Source organism: Myodes glareolus, chromosome 17, assembly GCF_982192425.1.
Source record: "Myodes glareolus chromosome 17, mMyoGla1.1, whole genome shotgun sequence".
Classification (NCBI taxonomy): domain Eukaryota; kingdom Metazoa; phylum Chordata; class Mammalia; order Rodentia; family Cricetidae; genus Myodes; species Myodes glareolus.
Window position 1 is genome coordinate 52,929,735 of NC_142042.1, and position 20,415 is coordinate 52,950,149.

The 20,415-nt window shown below is 40.7% G+C and overlaps 1 protein-coding gene and 1 non-coding gene across 4 annotated transcripts in view; both read left to right on the plus strand.

Annotated features, from left to right (window-relative positions):
- The first annotated feature begins 736 nt into the window (after window positions 1-736).
- The window catches only part of Lrig2 (leucine rich repeats and immunoglobulin like domains 2), a 60,439-nt gene continuing 40,760 nt past the window's right edge, over window positions 737-20,415 (plus strand). For 2 of the 3 annotated variants that reach the window (XM_048442282.3, XM_048442281.3), the window contains exons 1-8: window positions 737-1,202; window positions 14,107-14,172; window positions 16,421-16,495; window positions 16,748-16,882; window positions 18,810-18,953; window positions 19,069-19,212; window positions 19,684-19,827; window positions 20,033-20,176. In XM_048442282.3, the coding sequence (XP_048298239.3) occupies window positions 964-1,202; window positions 14,107-14,172; window positions 16,421-16,495; window positions 16,748-16,882; window positions 18,810-18,953; window positions 19,069-19,212; window positions 19,684-19,827; window positions 20,033-20,176 (1,091 nt within the window). In that variant the 5' untranslated portion in view covers window positions 737-963. The remainder of the gene's footprint in view (window positions 1,203-14,106; window positions 14,173-16,420; window positions 16,496-16,747; window positions 16,883-18,809; window positions 18,954-19,068; window positions 19,213-19,683; window positions 19,828-20,032; window positions 20,177-20,415) is intronic. The other variant, XM_048442280.3, reaches the window with a different exon arrangement.
- On the plus strand, window positions 18,553-18,656 carry LOC125405694 (small nucleolar RNA U13). Its single transcript, XR_007233666.2, has one exon. It is a non-coding gene; the product is annotated as a small nucleolar RNA U13 (small nucleolar RNA).

The window sequence follows — 20,415 nt, forward strand, 5'->3', positions numbered from 1 at the left end:
CGCGGCTGAGAGGCACAGGTAGCTAGAATCCGCTGTTCCCAGCAAGTCTCCACAGCTGTAGGATGATTTCCTCTCAGCCTTCACTTTGCTGATTGCTCAAAAACCACGAACAGAAACCAGAAAACCCACTCCCCCCAAACAACCCTTTATCTATTTGCCCCACTTGCTTTTCTGAAGATGGACAATAGTCTCCCAAACCGAGGAAAGATTTGTTTTTCCTTAGAGACATTTACGGAACTCCTGGCTAGAGCAGAAGCTGGAGGTGTACAGATGTCAGCACATCGCCTCTGCCACCAGGACCACGAAGTCGCTCCACAGAGAGAACCTGCAGTGCGCCGGGAGTACCAGCTGCTGCCCTCTTTCGGGGTAGCACATGCCGCAGAGGCCGCCGTGTTTGGGCTCCGGAGGTCGATGTGGTCAAAGCTAGGAGGGCAGCCCTTTGCCATTCCCTTCTCCTGCAGTCTACAGAAAAGGTCCTTTCCTTTTCCACTGCTACAACATCAACCGCAGTGAAGACGCGGCGGAGCGAACATCGTTCTATTTTAAGGACCCAGTGCGCCCCCAAGCGGAGGAAAAGCGGCTGAACCGCAGAGGAAACACGGTAAGGAGGCAGGGCCACTTTTAGTCACACCTTCCAGGGGGCGGGGACATCTCAGGCCTCGCCCCCTCTGGACTCCATTTCCGACGCAACCTAGTCATGCGGCTCCGATTGGCTGGTTTCTGAGCGTGAGGACGTCGCGTCGCGGGGCGGGGCGGACGAGCAGTGTCTGTCAGGGCCTGAGCTCTACGCCCCCGACCGCCGCCCCCCTCCCCCGTGGTCGCGTGGTTGCCACCTCTAGCTTCCCTTGCCGGGGGACAGGTGACGGCCGGGGCTCCGGGTGGCGGCCCAGCCTCCGGGCATCTGTCCGTCAGCCGCCTCTCGGAACCAGCCGCCGTCCTCGAGCGGGTCCCGGCCGCGGGAAGATGGCGGCCGCGCCCCGCGGCGTCTGGGAGCAGCGGCTCCCGGGCTGTGGGTCGGGACCCCTGGCGCGGCTGCTCGTCCTCGCGCAGGCGCTGCTGCTGCTTCTGCCCGCCGCCCGGGCAGGCCTGTGCCCGCCGCCCTGCGCCTGCCGCCTTCCCCTGATGGACTGCAGCCGCAGGAGGCTGCCCGCGCCCGGCTGGAGGGCACTGTCAGGCCCGCTGCCCCCCGACACTTCCAGCCTGTGAGTAGACGGCCCGAGGGGCGCGGTCGTGGTCGCCAGCCCGGGTTCTGAAGGCGATTACCCTGTGGAGATTGTGAACTTGGAGTGTTAGCTTTGCCGGGACTCGCGGGAAATTTGGGACTAAGATTGGGGGCTCCGGGGAGTTGGTGATGTTCTGGGCTGAAGATGGTTAACGTTGGACTCAGGCATCCTGAGCACAGCGGATACTCTGGGTGGCCTTGGGTTGGCTGCAAGCGCGAAGCCCTCTTTGGGCTGCATCATTTTTGTGTTCCAGCTTGACTGGTCCTTGGGCGGGCACGTGATGCAAACACGATCTCTCCCAAAAGACACAGGAGCTCTCTTTTGTCCCCAGTTCTCCCATTGGCTCATTGTATGTTCCAGGTTGAATACTTGACAGGGTTGAAAAATCTCATCATGCATAAGAAAGGTCATTGCCGACCCCGAATATTTTTGTAAGCCGTCAGTTTAAAGAAGGGAAAGATTTTTTTTCTTCCCAAATCATGATACTTTGTTTTCACTACATTGCTTTGAGGCAAAGAACCTTCACATCAGATATCTTTGTTTATATATGAGAGTCCACTACAGTAGTTGAGTAGATTCAGGAGTCTGACTCCAAATCCTGACAAACTTGTATTAGCTAGTGGCACCTGGAGAGCTCATTGGTCTGAGTCAGTAGGTATTAAACACAACAGTAGGTATTAAATACTGTAATTATGGGAGTTCTTAGCCACCATCATACAGTTATGTATTTTTTGCCACTAGCTGAGCGATGTGCTTATTAATTGTCTTCTAGTTACCGCTGAAAAAGAATTATCACTGAAAATACTTTGGGGTGTAATTAAAATATGAAGAATGGTTGGGTTCTCATTGAAAATAGAATGCAGGTGGAGCGTCTGCATTGCAGAGATTAAGTATATATTTGCAGTATGACTTATAGGGTAGTATAGACTGGAGAGAAGCTAACTCGTATATTCATTGAGAAAATTAGCAACTGCTACCGTAAGCGTAGAATTGGAATATAGTAACACAGCTTTTGCCATTTTAATGGTGGTGACAGCTGTAGCTAATTCTAGTTTTATTGACCCAAAATTTAAGATTCTTATCATGTAATGTAGTCTGAATTAGCATAGCATCTTCCTTATACAGCAGGTGTCTTTTTTCGAAGAAATTGTTGAGACAAGTGATTATGGTAGACTGTTTAAACATAAGTGTAAACACAGTGTGACTTAATGTAACTGTCATTGAAATAAATATGGCCTACTTTTGGAGATCCTTCATTGAGGCTTGCCGAGCATACTTGTTTGACATGCATGAAGGCCGGGGTTTGATCACTAGTACTAAAAAAGAAAAAAAAATCATTAGTAGGTAAATAGTAATTAGAAGTAATGTTACCAGAGATGCAGAATGTCACCAGAAGCTGACATTTAGTTGTTTGCTTTGAGAGGATGCATTGCCAGGTAGCTCAGGATGGCCTTCAGCTGTCTATCCTCTTGCCTGAGTTTACGTAGTGCTGCACCATTGCTCCCAATTTGCAGTCAGAAAATTTAAATGTCCGTAATGAAATTGACATTTTCAGTTGGAGTGGAATGTCTCAGAGAATGATTCTCTTACAGAAATGGAGTCTTCTTCATTAGCACAAAACCTCATAAGACTGCTCAAGGATAGAATTGTATTGTTTTAAGTCCAGGCTGAAGCATTCTTCAGCAATTGCTATTAGCTACATAACCATCAGGTATACTTAGGGCTATCTTATATTTTTTTTCAGTGCAGGGTATGGAATCTAGGTTTCAGGCGTGTTAGACAACTGTTGTCTTATAGAGCCACACCTCAAGCACAGCTCTGATTTCTTTTAAAATTTTTTAGGCATGGTCTTTATATTTATGTGTCTTAGCAATTCTCTAAAACACTTGATTTTTCAAAGTTGGATTCTCTGGGCACAGAACTTGACATAGTGTTTTATTTAATTAAGCACACACCCACATTCATAAAGTGAAGGACCAGGTAAAATTGTAACTTTTCTTTTTAAAAATATTTTATTGCATTTTTTTATTGTTTTGTATGTATGACCATGTGTGGGGGACAGAGGATAACTTGTGGAAGTTGGTTCTCCTAACATATGGGTCCCAGTGGATCAGACTTTTGCCCTCAAGCTTGATGGCAAATACTGTCACTCTGAGCCAGTGATTCTCAGCCTCCCTGGTGCTGCGACCCTTTAATACAGCTCCTCATGTTGTGGTGACGCAACCATAAAATTATTTTCTTTGCTACTTCATAACTGAAATTTTGCTACTGTTATGAATCATAACATAAATATTTGTGTTTTTTGATAGTCTTAGGCGAACCCCTGAGAAAGGGTCATTTGATTCCCCCCAAAAGAGTTGTGACCCACAGTTTTGAGAACTGCTCCTTTGAGCCATTTTACCAAAGGGCTGACCTGGAACTTGTGGTCCTTCTACCTCTGCTTCTGCCTTTTCTGCCTGTCGTACTTGTGTGGACTACCACAACTGGCTGAGCTTTGTATTGTCTCTATAGCTCTCCTTTTTCAGAGCACCATGTAGTTGGTGCTATGGTTAGAATATGAAGTATCTCCCATAGGCTCACATGGTGAGAACTGGCATTGTTCCTAATCCCTTTCTGTGTCTGCCTGCTTTCTGGTGGTTGGGGTATTTTGTGTGTGTGTGTGTGTGTGTGTGTGTGTGTGTGTGTGTGTGTGGTGTTGTTTTGTTGTTTGTTTGTTTGAGACAGGATCTTACTGTATAGTTCTTACTGGTCTGAAACTCCCTCCAAGGACTAGAACTCACCAAAGTCTGCCTGTCTCTGCCTCCCAAGTGTGAGTCACCACCCCTGGGGGGGGGATTGTAAGGTTTGTTTGTTTAATTACATTTGTTTGTTTATTGAGTGTATTGGGTGGGCAGGTACATGCTCTGATGCATTTGTGGAGGTTGGACAACCTGTAGAAGTCAGTTCTCTCTGCCATGTAGGTCCCAGGTATTGAATTCAGGGTGTCAGCCTTGGCAGCCAGCACTTTTACCTGCTGAGTCATCTTACTGTCCTTCATTCTGTTTTCATTACAATAACTAAGATTTGTTTCCATTTGTTCCTTTAGAATAGTTGTAAACAGGTTAATGCTTTACTATATAGAGAACATTAGTTTCTGTTGAATAACTTTAGCTAAGTCATTCTTCAAGTTTCCATAAACTTACAGTTTCAACACTGTTCAAAAGTCCAAAGTCATCTGGGCAGTAGTTGCACATGCATTTAACCTCAGCACTCAGAGGGCAGAAGCAGGTAGTTTCTTGAGTTTGAGGCCAGCCTTGTAGCACAATTAATAAAAACCCAGAGACAGAAATTGTTTAAGACAGGATCAACCTGAAGGTTAGAAATGCAAAGCAGCCTGCCACTGGGTCTCACCTCTACCTCAGTCTGCGATGGCGATCCTGCCTCCTGTAATCTCAGAATGAGACTGTGTGAGAGCTATTTCTTCCCATCTTATATTCCTCTCTAGTGCTGGGATTAAAGGCGTGCACCACTACCCCCTGTTCTGTGGCAAACTGGAACTAAAAGTGTGTGTCACCACTGCCTGGACTGTAAGGCTCAGCAGTGCAACTGTTTTACTCTCTGAATTTCAGGAAAACTTGATTTATTAAAATACAAATGAAATATCACTGCACAGCTTGGTCTATAGATTGAGTTCTAGGACAGCCAGAGATACACAGAATCCCTGTCCTGAAAAACAGAAACAAAACAAACAAAAAGTCCAAAGTTTCATCTAAGGCCAAGGAAGTCTTAATTGGGAGCCTCTTGCATAATCAAAAAACAAGATTCCTACTTCTTATGTATAATGGAATAAGTATTATTCCTAAAGGGGAAATGGATGCGTAGCAAAAGAAATCAAACCAAAGGAAGACTGAATCACTTGTCAGGCAGACACCTGACCCTGCAGCTCCATGTCGTATATGGGATTGTGACAGCATCTTTAGTTCTTCAGTGGGCTTGGGTAGCACCATCTTTCCAGATAGATACATTGCATAGGAGACATATGGTCTTTCCATTGGGCCTGCTTCATTTGGTGCCTTCAGTTTTCTTTGTTTAACTTAACACATTTCTGGCATCACCAGTATCTTAGATTCTCCATTGCACCTGTGGTTCCCTCTTCACAGATGGATAGCAACCTACTTTGGGTATCCCTGCAGGGGCTTTGATACTGCTATAGTTTTCCTGGCCTGGCTTTCTGGAACCTTGACTCAAGCCTCCAAGACTTCCCACTCTGGCATTCTGTGTGCTTGTAAAACTAGTACCTACCTACCTAACCCTGTTAGACCACAGCTATAGGGGCTGTTGGGTGTTTGCTTAGCTGAAAATATTTATTTCCTGTGAGGTTATCTGTGTGACTGTATTCTCAGTTCAGGTATTCTCTTTTCAAATGAATTTTCACTTTTACAAGTTGGTGCCTTGATGAATGGTGTCTTCCACTCAAGGCATCTTTCCTGTTATCCCTGTGGAAAGTGTATAGTTTTTCTTTAATGGTGTCTTCTCAACAAATAAACGGATTTGTTCATATTCTTTTCACGGCTTTAAGTAGGTTCGTTTTCTTTTTCTGATTCAACTGCTTATTTTCCATATCCTGTCCACTTTCTGATTTGAATTCTCACTATAAACTTTCCTAAGCATACTAAGAAGTAACCCTGCCCCAGTCTGAATGTATGCTGCCTTAAAATTTCTTCCATCAAATGTAGTCAATTATTTTGAGTTCAGCCTCACCAAAAATTTCAAAACACAGGCAGAATGCAGCCATGTTCCTTGTCAGAGTTGGTAATGTGACTGGCTGTCTAGTCTAATTCCCAGTAGAGTCCTTGCTCTCTGAAGCTTTATGAACATAGCCTCTACTGTTTATACTTTTATCAGCATTTTGGTGGTATCAATGTGTGGCACACTAACCTGTGTGTCTTAATGTTCTAGAGCTTCTCTAAGCCATAGTTTAGAGAAATTATTCCTCTTTCTTCCTGCAGACCAGTTTTAAGACCCACAAAACAAGATCAGCATATTGTAAAATAGCTCCACCCACCCCACTCCCCACCCTCAAGACAGGGTGTCTGTGTAGCCCTAGCTGTCCTGTAACTATTTCTGTAGATCAGGCTGCCCTTGAACTCACAGAGATCCTCCTGCCTCTGCCTCCAAAGTGCTGGAATTAAAGGTGTCCGCCACCTTGGTCTGGCTAGCCCCACTTCTTAGTATGGAATTTTTATGTTAGTTACTTTTCTTGTTGCTATGCCCAATTAATTACCTGGCATGTTTCAACTCAAGGGAGAAAGGATTTGTTTTGCCTCATGCTCTGAGAGATGCAGTCTGTTATAGAAAGGAAGACTCCATGGCAGAAGGAGCACGCAGTGACTTGCTCATAGCTAGGTGGACCAGAAAGCAGAGCTTTTTTGTTTTTGAGACAAGGCCTTGCTAAGGGAGTTCCATGCTGTCCTCAAACTCGTGAGTCTTCAACTTTTGCCTCCTGAGTGCTAAGATCATACTGTGAACCATCTCATTGGATACTAGTATGTCTAATTTTTTACTTGTGGCATTCTGTGTCATTATGTTACTGCTCAAAAGTTTAGGACTTTGAAACATTTTGGATTTTTTGGTTAGGAATGTTCAACTTGTGTTTTTAAATCCTTCCACTTATACGTATATCCAGTGTTAGTGGAGAACCATTTAGTCAAAATAGTTTTAGAGTGCTAGGACTTCGTGCCTGCTAGGCAAGTCCTCTGAGCTCTGTCTGCAGCCCAAATTGTCATTGCCTCTTAAATGCCAATTTAGGAGATCTGTGTTTACTTAGGTCTTCAAAAATTCCTTTGTGCTTTGGAGAACCCACTTAAGTACTAATCAGTGTCCCAAGCATGTTCTATTTTTATTAAAAATACTTTGTAGGGGGCTGGAGAGAAGGCTCAGCAGTTAAAGTCACTAGCTGCTCTTGCAGAGTAGGATTCAGTTCCCAGTACTCAAGTGGCAGGTGACAACCATCTGTAACTAGTCCTAGGGGATCTGATGCCTCTTCTGTTTGTTCACGGGTCCCAAGCTTGCTCATGATACGTAGACATACATGCAAACAAAACACCATATACACAAAATAAATTTAAAAAATAATAAACCACTTTGTATTTCTAGTGTACAGCATGCATAATCAACAAGGGAGTAATAAACCACTTTGTATTTCTAGTGTACAGCATGCATAATCAACAAGGGAGTAATAAACCACTTTGTATTTCTAGTGTACAGCATGCATAATCAACAAGGGAGTAATAAACCACTTTGTATTTCTAGTGTACAGCATGCATAATCAACAAGGGAGTAATAAACCACTTTGTATTTCTAGTGTACAGCATGCATAATCAACAAGGGAGTAATAAACCACTTTGTATTTCTAGTGTACAGCATGCATAATCAACAAGGGAGTAATCAAGCTCTTAATTTTATTACTATAATTGCATAGTTTCCAAATGCTTGAAAATACATTTCTCTCAACTTAGTAAATAGGATATATTTTTATTTTTAATGTGTGTGTGTGTGTGTGTATGTATGTATGTGTGTATGTGTGTGTTTGTTTCTGTACAAGTGCCTGGAGGTTGAAGGCATCAGATCTCCAAGAAGCTGGAGTTACAGGGTATCATGAGCTGCTTGATGTTAGTGCTAGGAATTGAACTCAGGTCCTCCTGAAGAGCACTGTGCACCCTTTAAGACAAGGGCTGACCATCTATCCAGCCTAATCTTAGAGTTCTAAAATTTTATATATTTTACATGTATTGTTCTTGATTTATTTTATTTTTATGAGAGAAGGAGAGAGAGATTGCAAGATTGTTCTACATTATTTCTTGAGGGAGGGACTCCTAGTCAAACCAAGATCTGGTTTGTGTTAGCTAGCTTGCTGGGGGAGCTCCTGTCTCTGCCTTTGGAGACTGGACTTACAGATGGATCACCAGACCCAGCCAACATTTATGTGGGTTCTGGGGCTCTGAACTCCAGTCTTTAACCTTGCCAAGTACTTTAACTGCTGAGCCATCTTCCCAACCCTGCTTTATTCTTTAAAGTCCTCACCTAGTGAAAAACTGGCATTTAACCAATGGAGAAAGATCATAAAAGCTTAGCAAAAATGTTTTAAAGAAGGGCTGTGAATGTGTTCTTATATTTTCTTTAGTGTGCCAAAGTAAATGACTCAACTTATTCTCTATTACTGTAGTCATGAAAAACGTTAGGTTGTTCAGTTGATACAAATAAAAAAAAATCAAAGCAGCTTAGTTTTTCCCAAACCAAATTACTAGCTTTATATTTAGGACAATTCCTAGAAAAATGGAATAGTTTATAAACTTTTTAAAAAGAATGTGTATTCTTTACCCCCTGCTTCCAAAAATATTATTAATATATATTATTTATATATAAATATAGTTATGTTATTTGAATATATTATTTTATATTACAGTATATAACCTACTATTATATTATTTGTAAAATAGTGCCAGGATAACTAGTGATGAACAATTTTAGAATTAAGTGATGAACAGTTTAATAGCAGAAAGTACACTGTAGAAATAATTGAAAACTAAATACTGTTTCTTTTGGGTTTCTCTTACTTTGTTTGTAATATATTTGTTTCAAAATACTATTTCATCTTGCTCGTATAACTTAAATCATGACTAGTTTCATTGGAAAATGTATAGATAATTCGGAACATGCAAGTCTTTCTTTGGGACACTATTAAACCTGGTGCTGGGTTAACTGTGTTGCCATTGAAAGACTAGGAGATGGACTTAGTGGGTAAGAGTGCTTGCTGTGAAAGCAGGGTGACCTGAGTTAAAATCTTCAGCACTCATTTAAAAGTTGGGCACCACTGTACATGGCTGTAACATCAGTGATTGGGTGGAGGTAGTTGGATCTCAGGAGCTTGATAGCTAGCCAGTCTAGTTGAAATGGAGAGCTTCAGGTTCATTTAGAGACCTTGTCTTAAAAGGTAAGATGGAGAGATATGGCGAGATGGCTCAGCAATTGAGGTAATTTAAATTCCTCCCACAACATAATAAAAAATAAACAAAGCCTATATTTGTTATTGAGGAATCATGAGTTATATTAGTGATGAGAAACCCAGTTGATATATGACTTTGTAATTAGATCTTCACCACATGTTATTTATTTAAATTAAAATAAAAAAGTTTTGGCATGGATATGTGTGTAGACCTGATGTCCTGATGTGCATCCGTGTGGTACGTAAGTGTGGAGGTCAGAGAACAACTTTGTGGAATCTGTTCTTTCCTCAACCTCTTGGGTTCCAGGGATCAACTTAGAACTTAGGTTGTTGGGCTTGTGCAGCAAGTGCCTTTACCCACCGAGCCATCTCAGCCCTTAAAGTCTTTAAGTGATAAGGCTTTTTTTTTGATTGTTTTGCTTTTTGAGACAGGGTTTCTCTGTCTGTCTGTCTGTCTGTCCTGGAACTTACCAAGCTGGCCTCCAACTCAAAGATTCACCTGTCTCTGCCTCCTAAGTGCGAGTGCTGGGATTTAAAGGCGTGTATCATCACTGCCTGGAAATAGCTTGTTTTTAATGTCTAGTTCACATTTAAAAGTTTTGACTTCATAATAATAAATAATCTCAGAAATGCTCACAAATAATGGAAAATGTATAGTGTAGGATATTATATATAATATACGTATAGTATAGGATATAATCAACAGCATTGTCCCATTATTTTCAGACTTTTTTGTTGTCTCTCATTTTGAGTTTTGTTTTGTTTTGTTTTGAGATACAATCTTACTATATGTTGTCCAATTTACAGTCTTCCTGCCTTGGTCTCAGAGTGCTAGGACTGCAGGTGTGTATCATTACACCTAGCCTGTTACTGTTTTAAAGATATATTTTATTGTTTTAAATTATGTGTGTTTGTGAGTGACCCTCCCTCCTTCAGTTATAGGTTGTCAGTAACTCCTCTGCTGAGGCTGGGCATGATGTTGTGGGTGCTCCTCCCCATTCATGCTGGAATTTTGGCTGGTAAGATTTTGTGCAGATAGCCACAGCAGTTGCAAGTTAGTGAGTGCAATAGCCATATCATGTCTGGAAGTCAACATTTCATAGTTCTCCTCTCCATCCACCAGCTCTTACATTTTTTTTCTGCCTCCTCCTTGGAGATGCTCTCTGAGCCTTGGATGACTGTGTGGGAGTGGGAAGGTTGATGGATGGCTCATCCGCAGCTGAGCACTCATGGTTACTTAGGTCTTTGACCACTTAGGATGAGTTTGTTTTTAAAAAGGTTTTTTTCCATGGTCAAATTTTAAAATAGAATGGAGACATTTGAAGTGGGAAAGTAAAAGTTCTTTAGTCACAGTTAAGAAAAACCACTGTTATTTGTTGGGTAGGCGTTTTACACATGGATCTTTTTCCTTTTGAAAACATAAATGAAGCCATTGTGTAGTTTATATAAATATGTGTTGTATATTTTAACTGGCTCCAGAGAACTCTGTAGGATGGAATTTTCGTAAGTTATTTAACTTCACTCATTTTGATTGCATGTAGGTTTCATTTACGATTTTTTTTTAATAAAATAACTTCTTGGTAGATAGTTTTCCAAGATTGTATGATTATATATGTATAATAGATTCTTAGAAATGGTGTTAATGAGATTATGATATTGGTGTGTACCCTAATATATTGACAAGGTCTTTGGTGGGCTATCTTTTTACTGCTATCTTTTTCATGGAATCAGAGTTCAGAATTCAATATATAGATATGGTTTTAATATGTTATTTATTTATTTATTTGGTTTTTTGAGACAAATTTCTCTGTGTAGCTCTGGCTGTTTGGAACTCATTCAGTAGACCAGGCTTGTCTCTAACTCATAGAGATCTGCTTTCCTCTGCTCCTGAGTGCTGGGATTAAAGGCACTGCCTGGCTAAGTCCAATGATTCTTGAAAACAAAAAGATTATTAACACAGAAGTGGACACACCTGACTGAGCAGAAGAAAAGTGTATCTTTGTGGCTGCAGAAATTCTTTGTAGTTGACTTGCAGAACTTGTGACTTCTCTGGGCATTCTGTAAATAATTTACAGCCTGAGAACACTGCACAACCACAGTAATGGCACCTCAGGCTTTGGATGATATTGAGCACTTTAATAATTCATTGGTTATCGCAGCTGCTTCCCCATAGCATGAGTGGGAGGGGAATCTACACTCGGAGCAATAAAGCCTTCATTGAGATGTTTACACATCAGTCACTCGCACTACAAATACAGAAAAGGTTACTGATTGTTAAGTACATTTTGGGAATAGTTGAAGGGAACAGATGGAGCTTTTATTTTAATTATAACAGTGTTGGTGATGCCTTACCAAACCCTTACTCTTCCTGGTAGTTAATTTCTTATTGTGTGTATGTTTGCATATGTGTGAACATACGTATCTGTGCAAATGTTGGTGCACATGATTGTGGAGGCCCAAAGTTGATATTGTGAGTGTTCCTTTGAGCAGGTGTGTCCCTCAACTGAACCCAGAACTCAGCTAGCCAGGTTGTTCTTGGGATCCTGTCTCTGCCTTTTGAGTGCTGGAATTATAGGTAGGCTTCTAGGCCCTACATTGCATTTGTGTGGGTATTGGGGATCCAAATCCTGTTCTTTATGCTTGCACAGCAAGCATCTTTTTTATTGAGTCATCTTCCCAGGTTGTTGGTAGTCTAACTCTTGATTGCTCTTCTTCCTACTGGAGAGATGATTCAGAGGGTAAGAGCACTGGCTACTCTTCCAGAGGTTCTGAGTTCAATTCCCAGCAATCACCTGGTGACTCACAACTTTCTGACTCTAGTTATAGGGGATCAGGCACTGTCACACAGATATACATGCAGGCAAAATATCAGTGCACACAAAATGAAAATAAATTGTTAAAATTAGAAATATAGTTTGATGTCAGTACCATCAATTAAAAAATAATAACGATGCTTAGAGTGTAAATAAATTACACTCTTAAATGAAAGTGGCCAAGATATGCAGGCTTGAATCTAGCTCAGAAATTGCTGTGCTATGATAGAGACATCATTCAAACCCGCATGCCACTTGCCAACTGCCTGTTGCGGCACAGTGAGATGAATTGATCTGTAGTGTTTCTCCAGTGTGTCCCCTAGACATATAATAAGTCTCTTAGGCAAACAGCTCGCGTGGACCACATTCCATCCACTTTAACATTGTAAAGATGACAGGAATCATCCACGTGAATTTTAAAAAGACTATTCAAAAGTTTAAACTCAGGATGAACTTTAGTGAAATTTCTACTCTAATTAACTACTTGTCTGAGATGGAAAGAAATTTTGAATAAATAGCTTCTCTACTTTTAGTTGTGTGACTTTGGGTTGACAAACTATTAGTTTGTATTCTTGGCAAATGTGAGGATTGTAAATATATTTGTCTTGTAGTTTTGTGCTAATTTAGCTAGTTGTACACAGAAGACTGTCCACCACTTAATAAATATTAAACTAAAACTGTCACCATCATCAACATAATTTGAATGAGATTCATTACCATCTCCAGAAGCTGAATAGCTCCTTTTAAGAAGACTCAATTCCCTAAAGGCTGCAATTAGTTTTGTTTGCTTGCTTTTTGAGATTGGGTCTTGCTGTGAGCACAGGTTAGCCTTACATACTAGTGTTAGCCTTTGTGTATCGCCACTGCATATGCAACTCAGTTCAAGTTTTAGTATAGAAACACTCATTTTGACTTGTGACTTCTACCTTTAGATTTGTTTACAGCTAATCTGGCTTTATATAATCACTACAAGAGATAAAGAAACTCATTGTTAAGTGAAGAAAGCAAGGGACCAAATGTGCATTATCATTTGTGTAAAAATTTGCTGGCGTATGCATAAAACATTTGGAGGGCTGCAATCACACGGTAGTTTCCTTTGTTGCTATTGGAAAAAGACAAACTGTTAGGAAGCTGATGACAAGGATTGAAGACTTTCTATTCTTTTATACTTAACTTTTGGGGGGGGGCAGGGACAGGGTCCCAGTTTCTCACTATGTAGCCTTATAGCCTGGAACTCACAGAGATACAGATATCTGTCTACTTTTGCCTTTCAAGTGCCCACCACACCCAGGTTGTTTGTTTTTGAGTCAAAATTTTTGTTATATAGCCCAGGTTGGATTGAAGTTTATGTTCCTTCTACCTCAGCTTTCCAAGTGCTGAGATTATAGGTATGGATCACCATAGTTGGCTTTTGCTTTTTTTATGGAACCATATTGATATATTTTAAATTACTAAAAACACATTGCAAATTGAAAAGTATTAAATCTGTTTTGAAATTTGAATGGACTTATTCTTAAGCATTTATTTTGGTAATGCTGAAATTCAGTTGCACTTTTTTTTTCTTTTTGAGATTACTATGTAATTCTGGCTGTCCTAGAGTTTACTGTGATACCAGGCAAACCTCACATTGAGTGAGCCTCCTACTTTTACCTTTTTAGTGCTGAGAACTACAGACAATTCAGTACCATGCCCTGTATTCACACTTAGGGACTGGTGAAGTAGCTCAGAGGTTAAGGGCACATACTACTCTTGAAGAGAGGAATCTTGCAAAGGACCGTATTTAGTGCCTATAACCCTACCTTCACTCTGACCTAAAACTTTTGCCTCTGCCTGAGTAGTCTACCTCCTGAGTGCTGGGATTAAAGGCGTATACACCTGACTAAAATGAATCTTTAAAAATTTACCTTTAGTAGGACTTCCAGTATTTCCATTTTAGTTTTGTACTTCCTCCCTTCCTTGGACACACTAGGGCGTGCCTGGATCTTGGCCTCTCTAACACTGCTATATCTATATAGCTCATGTTTTGTTTTATTTTTATGTGAGGTTCAGCTTCCACCACTAAGCTATGTATATTTGTCTTTTTCAGGGATTTGAGTCACAATCGGTTGTCTAACTGGAACATCAGCTTCGAATCACAAACATTACAAGAAGTGTAAGTTATTTTTATTTATTTACTATTATGATCTTTGAAATAACCTAATTATGAATTTGAGTATTTTTTGGTGTATGTTTGTGTTTTGCCTGTGCTCTTGTATGTGCTTGTGGAGTCCAGAGATGAACATTAGGTGTCTTCCTGAATTGCTTGCCTACTTTTTTATTTAAAATAATGTTTTTATTTATCCTTTGAGAATTTTATATATTTTGACTGTAATGGAATAATTAAAAATCCTGCAGGATCCCCGGCAGTTGCAGTGGCAAAAATGCTACACGTCTCCAAGTGGTGGCAGCAGGCCATATGGCGTCAGGCAGCTGGTCCTGAGAGCAGCCAGTCCCAGGCAGGAACAGTGCAGTTCCCCGAGTGGCTGCAGCAGGCCACAAAGAGAGACAGACAGATGGGCACACCATGAGACCAGGCTGCAGGTCTCCGAAGGTGGCTGGTCCAGGGCAGGGAGCCATGTGGTGGTGAGCGAGAGACAGAGACATGGATAGACACGCCATGCAGAGTGAGGTTGGATATTTATTTAGTGGGTTATGGAAGGGAAAGGGAGAAGGGGAGAAGAACAAAGAGGTGCAGAGAGAGAGAGAGAGACAGACAGACAGAAGGGGGGGAAGGGAGAAAGTGGGGAGAGGGTGAGGAAAATGAAGGAATGAAGGGCAACTGGGGTGGGGGGTAGGCGTGTCTTGTCTCTTAAAGAGACAGGACAGACTATTACATTGGCCATATTCTTTCCCTTCCTCCAAGTCCTCCCAGATCCTCACACATCTCCCCACCCAACTTCATGTTTTTTCTCTCTCTTTCTTGTTTTTGACTTTGTTTTTCTTTTGAAACAGGGCTTTTCTGTGTAGCCCTGACTGTCCTGGAATTTACACTGTAGCTCAGGCTGGCCTTGAACTCAGAGATCCTCTCCCTCCCAACCCCAGCCTCTATCTCCTGAGTGCTGAAACTCAGCTTGTAGATCAGTCTGACTTTGAACTCACAAAATCCACTAGCTTCTGCACCTAATCAGTGCTCTTTCTCTCTCTTAAAAAGCAAAGACTAAACAAACAAATAAAATCTCTAAACAAACATGGTAATTTGTGTTGGCTAGCTATTCCTGAACATGGAGCCTTCCTTGAGTGTGGTTGATGTAGTCAATATCACTCCACTGAAAACAGACCGATTTCCTTTCCCAGCAGTTACCAGTTGTAAATAGCTTTTTATCTTGGAGTGGGACTTTGTGTTCACATTCCCTGGGGGTTTTGTCTGGTTTGAGCTTGTGCAGGTCTTGTACATGCTGCTGTCTATGTGAGTTCGTGTGTCCATTTGCCCTGTTTTGTCTAAGAAGACAGCTGTTTTCCTGAGGTCATCTGCCACCTCTGACTCTTAGGGTCTTTCTGCCCCCTCTTTTTCATGCATCCTTGAATCTTGATGGGATGAGCATTCCAAAGTCTCTTACACTCTGCACATTGATTACCATCTGCTTCAAGGAGAAGCTTCTCTGATAGGGGTTGAGAGATACATTGATCTATGGGTATAGCAGTATGTCATTAAGAGTCGTTTTATTGATGTGTTCATTTAACAGAATAGTAGTAGATTTCCCCTAGGGCCTATGACCTGTCTAGCCTCAGGCTCTCGGCCTCATTCTACCTTAGTTTTTGAAACAGCAGCTCTCAACCTGGACCTCGCTGATTCAGTGAGATTGGCTGGTCATTGATTACCAGAGATTTCTACTTCCCCCACCTCAATACTGGGTGAACGGATGTGTACTACTCTATTCAGCTTTACATTGGTGCTGGGGATCTAAATTTGATCCTTATGTTTGCATAGCAAGTACTTTGCTGCCTGGACCATTTCTCCAGTCTGAATTTGGTAATATTTAATCTAGAGATGCTGTCAAAAAAATTGAAAGAAGGGCTGGAGTGATGGCTCAGTGGTTAAGAGTACTTGCTGTTCTTCCAGAGGACCGAGTTCCATTCCCAACAGCCTTGTGAGGCAGCTCACAGCTATGCTTCAGGGGATGCACTGCACTTAATGTGTATAACCCTCTTCTTCTCATGTAATTAGAAATAATAAAAATCTTACACAAAAGAAGAAAAAAATCTAATTTCTCCAAAACCACATTTTATATTAGTCTAACTTATTCTGTGTCATAGACCTTTCCAAATTTGGATACACTAACATATCAGCAAAAAAAAAAAAAAAAGATTCAGAAGGTAATTTCTACCATTAAAATTTCAAAACTGTTTTCTCTTTTGCGTAGGAAAATGAATTACAATGAGCTAACAGAGATCCCATATTTTGGAGAACCAACACCTAATATTACTCTACTTTCATTGTAAGTTAAGATTTCATTTTTTTAAATTATGAATTGTATATATATGTGCACACACCTGCGTGTGTGTGTGTGTGTGTGTGTGTGTGTGTGTTTTGGAGAACCAACACCTGCTATGAGTCTGCTGTCACTGGAATATAACAGTACCTGTTATTTGTTTTTAAAAATTCCATACGTTTTCTTCTAATTGTTTAGTTTCCTTGTGGCCTGAAATGGGTCACTGGCAATAACTTCAGTGTAATCCTTGTTTTATAGAGTCCATAATTTAATACCAGAAATAAATGCAGAAGCACTTCAGCTTTACTCTGCTCTCGAGAGTTTAGACCTCAGTTCCAATATAATAACAGAAATCAAGACATCTTCATTTCCTCAAATGTCGCTGAAATACCTGTAAGTAAAATAGAAACCTAGATTTGCTGAATTGATTGGAAGAATAATTTATTGAGTAAACTGCAAGGAAACAGTGGGCTGGGCAGTAACTGGTGTCCTGCCTGCTTTCTGGATTCTCTTTAAAGTGCATTTCTGTAATTCATTGGTTAACTGCATTCCCTCAAATGTCTGCTGTTTATTTAATTTTGATATTCATGTGTAAAACAAGCTTAGTTTTGGGCTTTTGGAGTTATTTATTCTTCTACTTCACCCGAAAAGAAAGAGTACTCTGTTGCCAGAAGAAAAAAAATTACTAGGCATTGAGAGCAAAGTTTGAGATTTGTAACATTGGTCTGTTTGTTATTGTACATGGCGTGATGTAATATCTTACGTGAGAGTGTGAAGGTCAGAGGACAACTTTGTGCAACTGTTTTCTGTCTTCCACCTCTATCTGTCTCTCTCTCCTCCCTCCCTTCTTCCTTCCTTCCTTTGCTTGCTTTTTTTTTCCCTTTTGGTTTTTTGAGACAGGGTTTCTCTGTGTATCCCTGCTGTCCTGGAATTGGCTCTGTAGACCAGTCTGGCCTTGAACTCAAGAGATCCCCCTGCCTCTGCCTCCCCTAGTGCTGGGATTAAAGATGTGTGCTAATAGTGCTCTTTTTTTCTCCCCATCTTTATGTGTGTTCCTAGGATGGAATTCAGGTTGTTAGGCTTGTTTGGCAAGTGTTTTTATTTGCTAGGTCATCTTGTCAGCACAAGATTTAGTTTGAGAGTTTTTCATTTTGGTACTGGGAACCAAATCAGTATCTTGTTACACTAGGCAGTTTCTGTCCCATGAGTCACACCTCCAGTCCTAATCAGCAGTTTTGTAAAAAGTAAAACAGGAATGCTTTGTTATTGTTTGTTAAATAATAGCTTATCCTGTGTAATGATGATGTTAGTTAGCATGCATGCCAGTTTCTAAAGCATACTCATTCACACTACCTTGTAACTTCCTAAATGAAGTACACCTTTACTTTTTTTTGCCCATTTGTTTTGAGACAGGGTTTCACTGTGTTTTCCTGGCTGGCCTGGAACTTATCAGGTAGACCAGGCTGGCCTCAAACTCATAGAGACCCATCTGCCTCTGTCTTACAAGTGCTGGGATTAAGGGTATGTACCACCATGTCTCACCTTCCTCATGTTTTTCAATATCAGGACTCTAAACCCCCAGGACCTTGCCATATGCACTCCATCTCTGAGCTGTACTTTCAGCCGTAACATAATTAATTTTGCAGATGTAGGGAGAAAACAATTAAGTGATTTGTGACTGAAATAATAGTTAGGGGCTGAGGAAATTGCTCAGTGGGTACAGATGCTTGACTCTGCAAACACAAGGTCCTGAGTTCAAGTCCCAAACACCCATATGAAAATAGGGACATGGCTGTGTGTGTCTATAACTCCAGCATTGGGGGTAGTGAGAGTTCGATGGCCAGCCAGCCTGTCTAGCCAAAGTGATGGACTCCTGATTCCATGAGCGACTGAGATTCTTGTTTCAGGAAAAACCCTGTCTTGAGGTATTAAAGTCAGAGAATGGTAGAGGTAGTCCTCTCTTCCCCCCATACTGCTCTGGCCTCTACCCCCGCCTCCACATTATGCACATTCACCTGGATAACATATACACATGAATACACACACAAAAAGTACCAGTTAAGGTTCTTTTTTGGTTCATAAGCACGATGCTTGGGTGTTCATGCCTTTGCATGGTGTGTGTGTCCCATGACTTTGTTATAACCTTGGCACATGACTTTTTCTGACATTAAAAAAAAAGCATGATTTGGGGGGCTGTGGGGATAGCAGTTAAATAATTTGACAAAATGTATGTAGTTAAGTGATGGAATTAGAGCCAGAGTTACAGACTTTGGTTAGTTATCACTGTTTCTTTTCTTTTGCTGCTACCTTGTCATTTTAGGAATTTGAGTAATAATAGGATAACCACCTTGGAGGCCGGTTGCTTCGACAACTTATCGGGTTCTTTATTAGTGGTAAAATTGAACCGTAACCGAATTAGCATGATTCCACCTAAAGTCTTCAAGCTGCCTCATCTCCAGTTCTTGTGAGTAACACAATTACGGATTGTAAGAGACAAGTTTTCCTCTACAGCAGTTTTTCTGTTTAAATTACTGTTAGTAACTCAGCCAGTTTTCTAACTGTGAAATATTCTGTTTAAGGGAGCTGAAAAGAAACAGGATTAAAACTGTAGAAGGCCTCACCTTCCAAGGTCTTGATTCCTTACGCTCATTGAAAATGCAGCGAAATGGAATTAGCATACTCAAAGATGGAGCATTTTTTGGCTTGAATAATATGGAAGAGTTGTAAGTACTGGGATAGGGGAGAGTTGGGAGGACTCTTGCTGGGCTTTTAATCAAATAACTAGTGTAGTTGCTTAGTTAACAGAGATACATGGTTTTTCTGATGTGAGGTAAAATGCTAAAACCTTCACTTTCTTCTCCCTTCTTCCTCCCCTCCAAGATTGAAGCCTGGCCTCACACATGGCTTGCATAGAGACTTTTAAGTTTTTTTTTTATTTAACTGGTAATTTTGTTATGTTTTTCAATATAAATTACATTGTTTTGACTCACCAGAATTTATCTGAATCAGAAATCCAATACCACTTGGTGTGTTTGTATTATAGATACTTAGTCCCTTTAGGGCTAGATCTTAAGTTTCTTGGATTACTAGAGTTCAACAAAGGTGTCTGTCTGTCAGATCATTTAAGGGAGATTTAAAATTTTGGTATTGAACGTCTTGTTTTGAGTTACTCACTTCTCTCTATAATTGTACAGAGAACTGGAACATAATAACCTTACAGGAGTGAGCAAGGGGTGGCTATATGGCTTGCGAATGTTACAGCAACTGTATATGAGCCAGAATGCTATTGAAAGAATCAGCCCCGATGCATGGGAGTTCTGCCAGAGACTATCTGAACTGTAAGTGTTGAGTGGTGTTTCATGGGAGGGTGTGAGACTAGAGCAGGTTGGAGTAAATTACTTAGCTCATCGTAGTCATGAGATCTAGCATCCCTATTTCCTTGGTCTTTGTTAGAAACACTAAACTTAGCATGTCAATGGAGTAAAATTTGTAGGTTGGGCTAAATACAATAATTTTTGACTTTCAATGTTTTTTGTTTTTTAGGGATTTGTCCAATAACCAACTGACCCGCCTTGATGAATCTGCCTTCGTGGGTTTGAGTTTACTGGAGAGATTGAATTTAGGGGACAATAGAGTCACTCATATTGCTGATGGTGTATTTAGGTTTCTTTCCAATCTTCAAACACTGTAAGTTTTTGTTTTGTTTTTTAAAATTTTTTTTTAGATTGAAACTAAGCAAATGAATGAAAATAATCAGTATGAAAATGGATATATGCTAGTATTTTGTGCTTCTTTTGTTCTCTACCCCATAAATAAATTTTGCCGCAGCTTACACTTTAATTCTGAGTTAATCTCATAACAGCAAAGCCTTTCCATGCCAGTTGGCAATGTTAGAATGCAGTCATTGTTTTTTCTCTTGGTGAGTA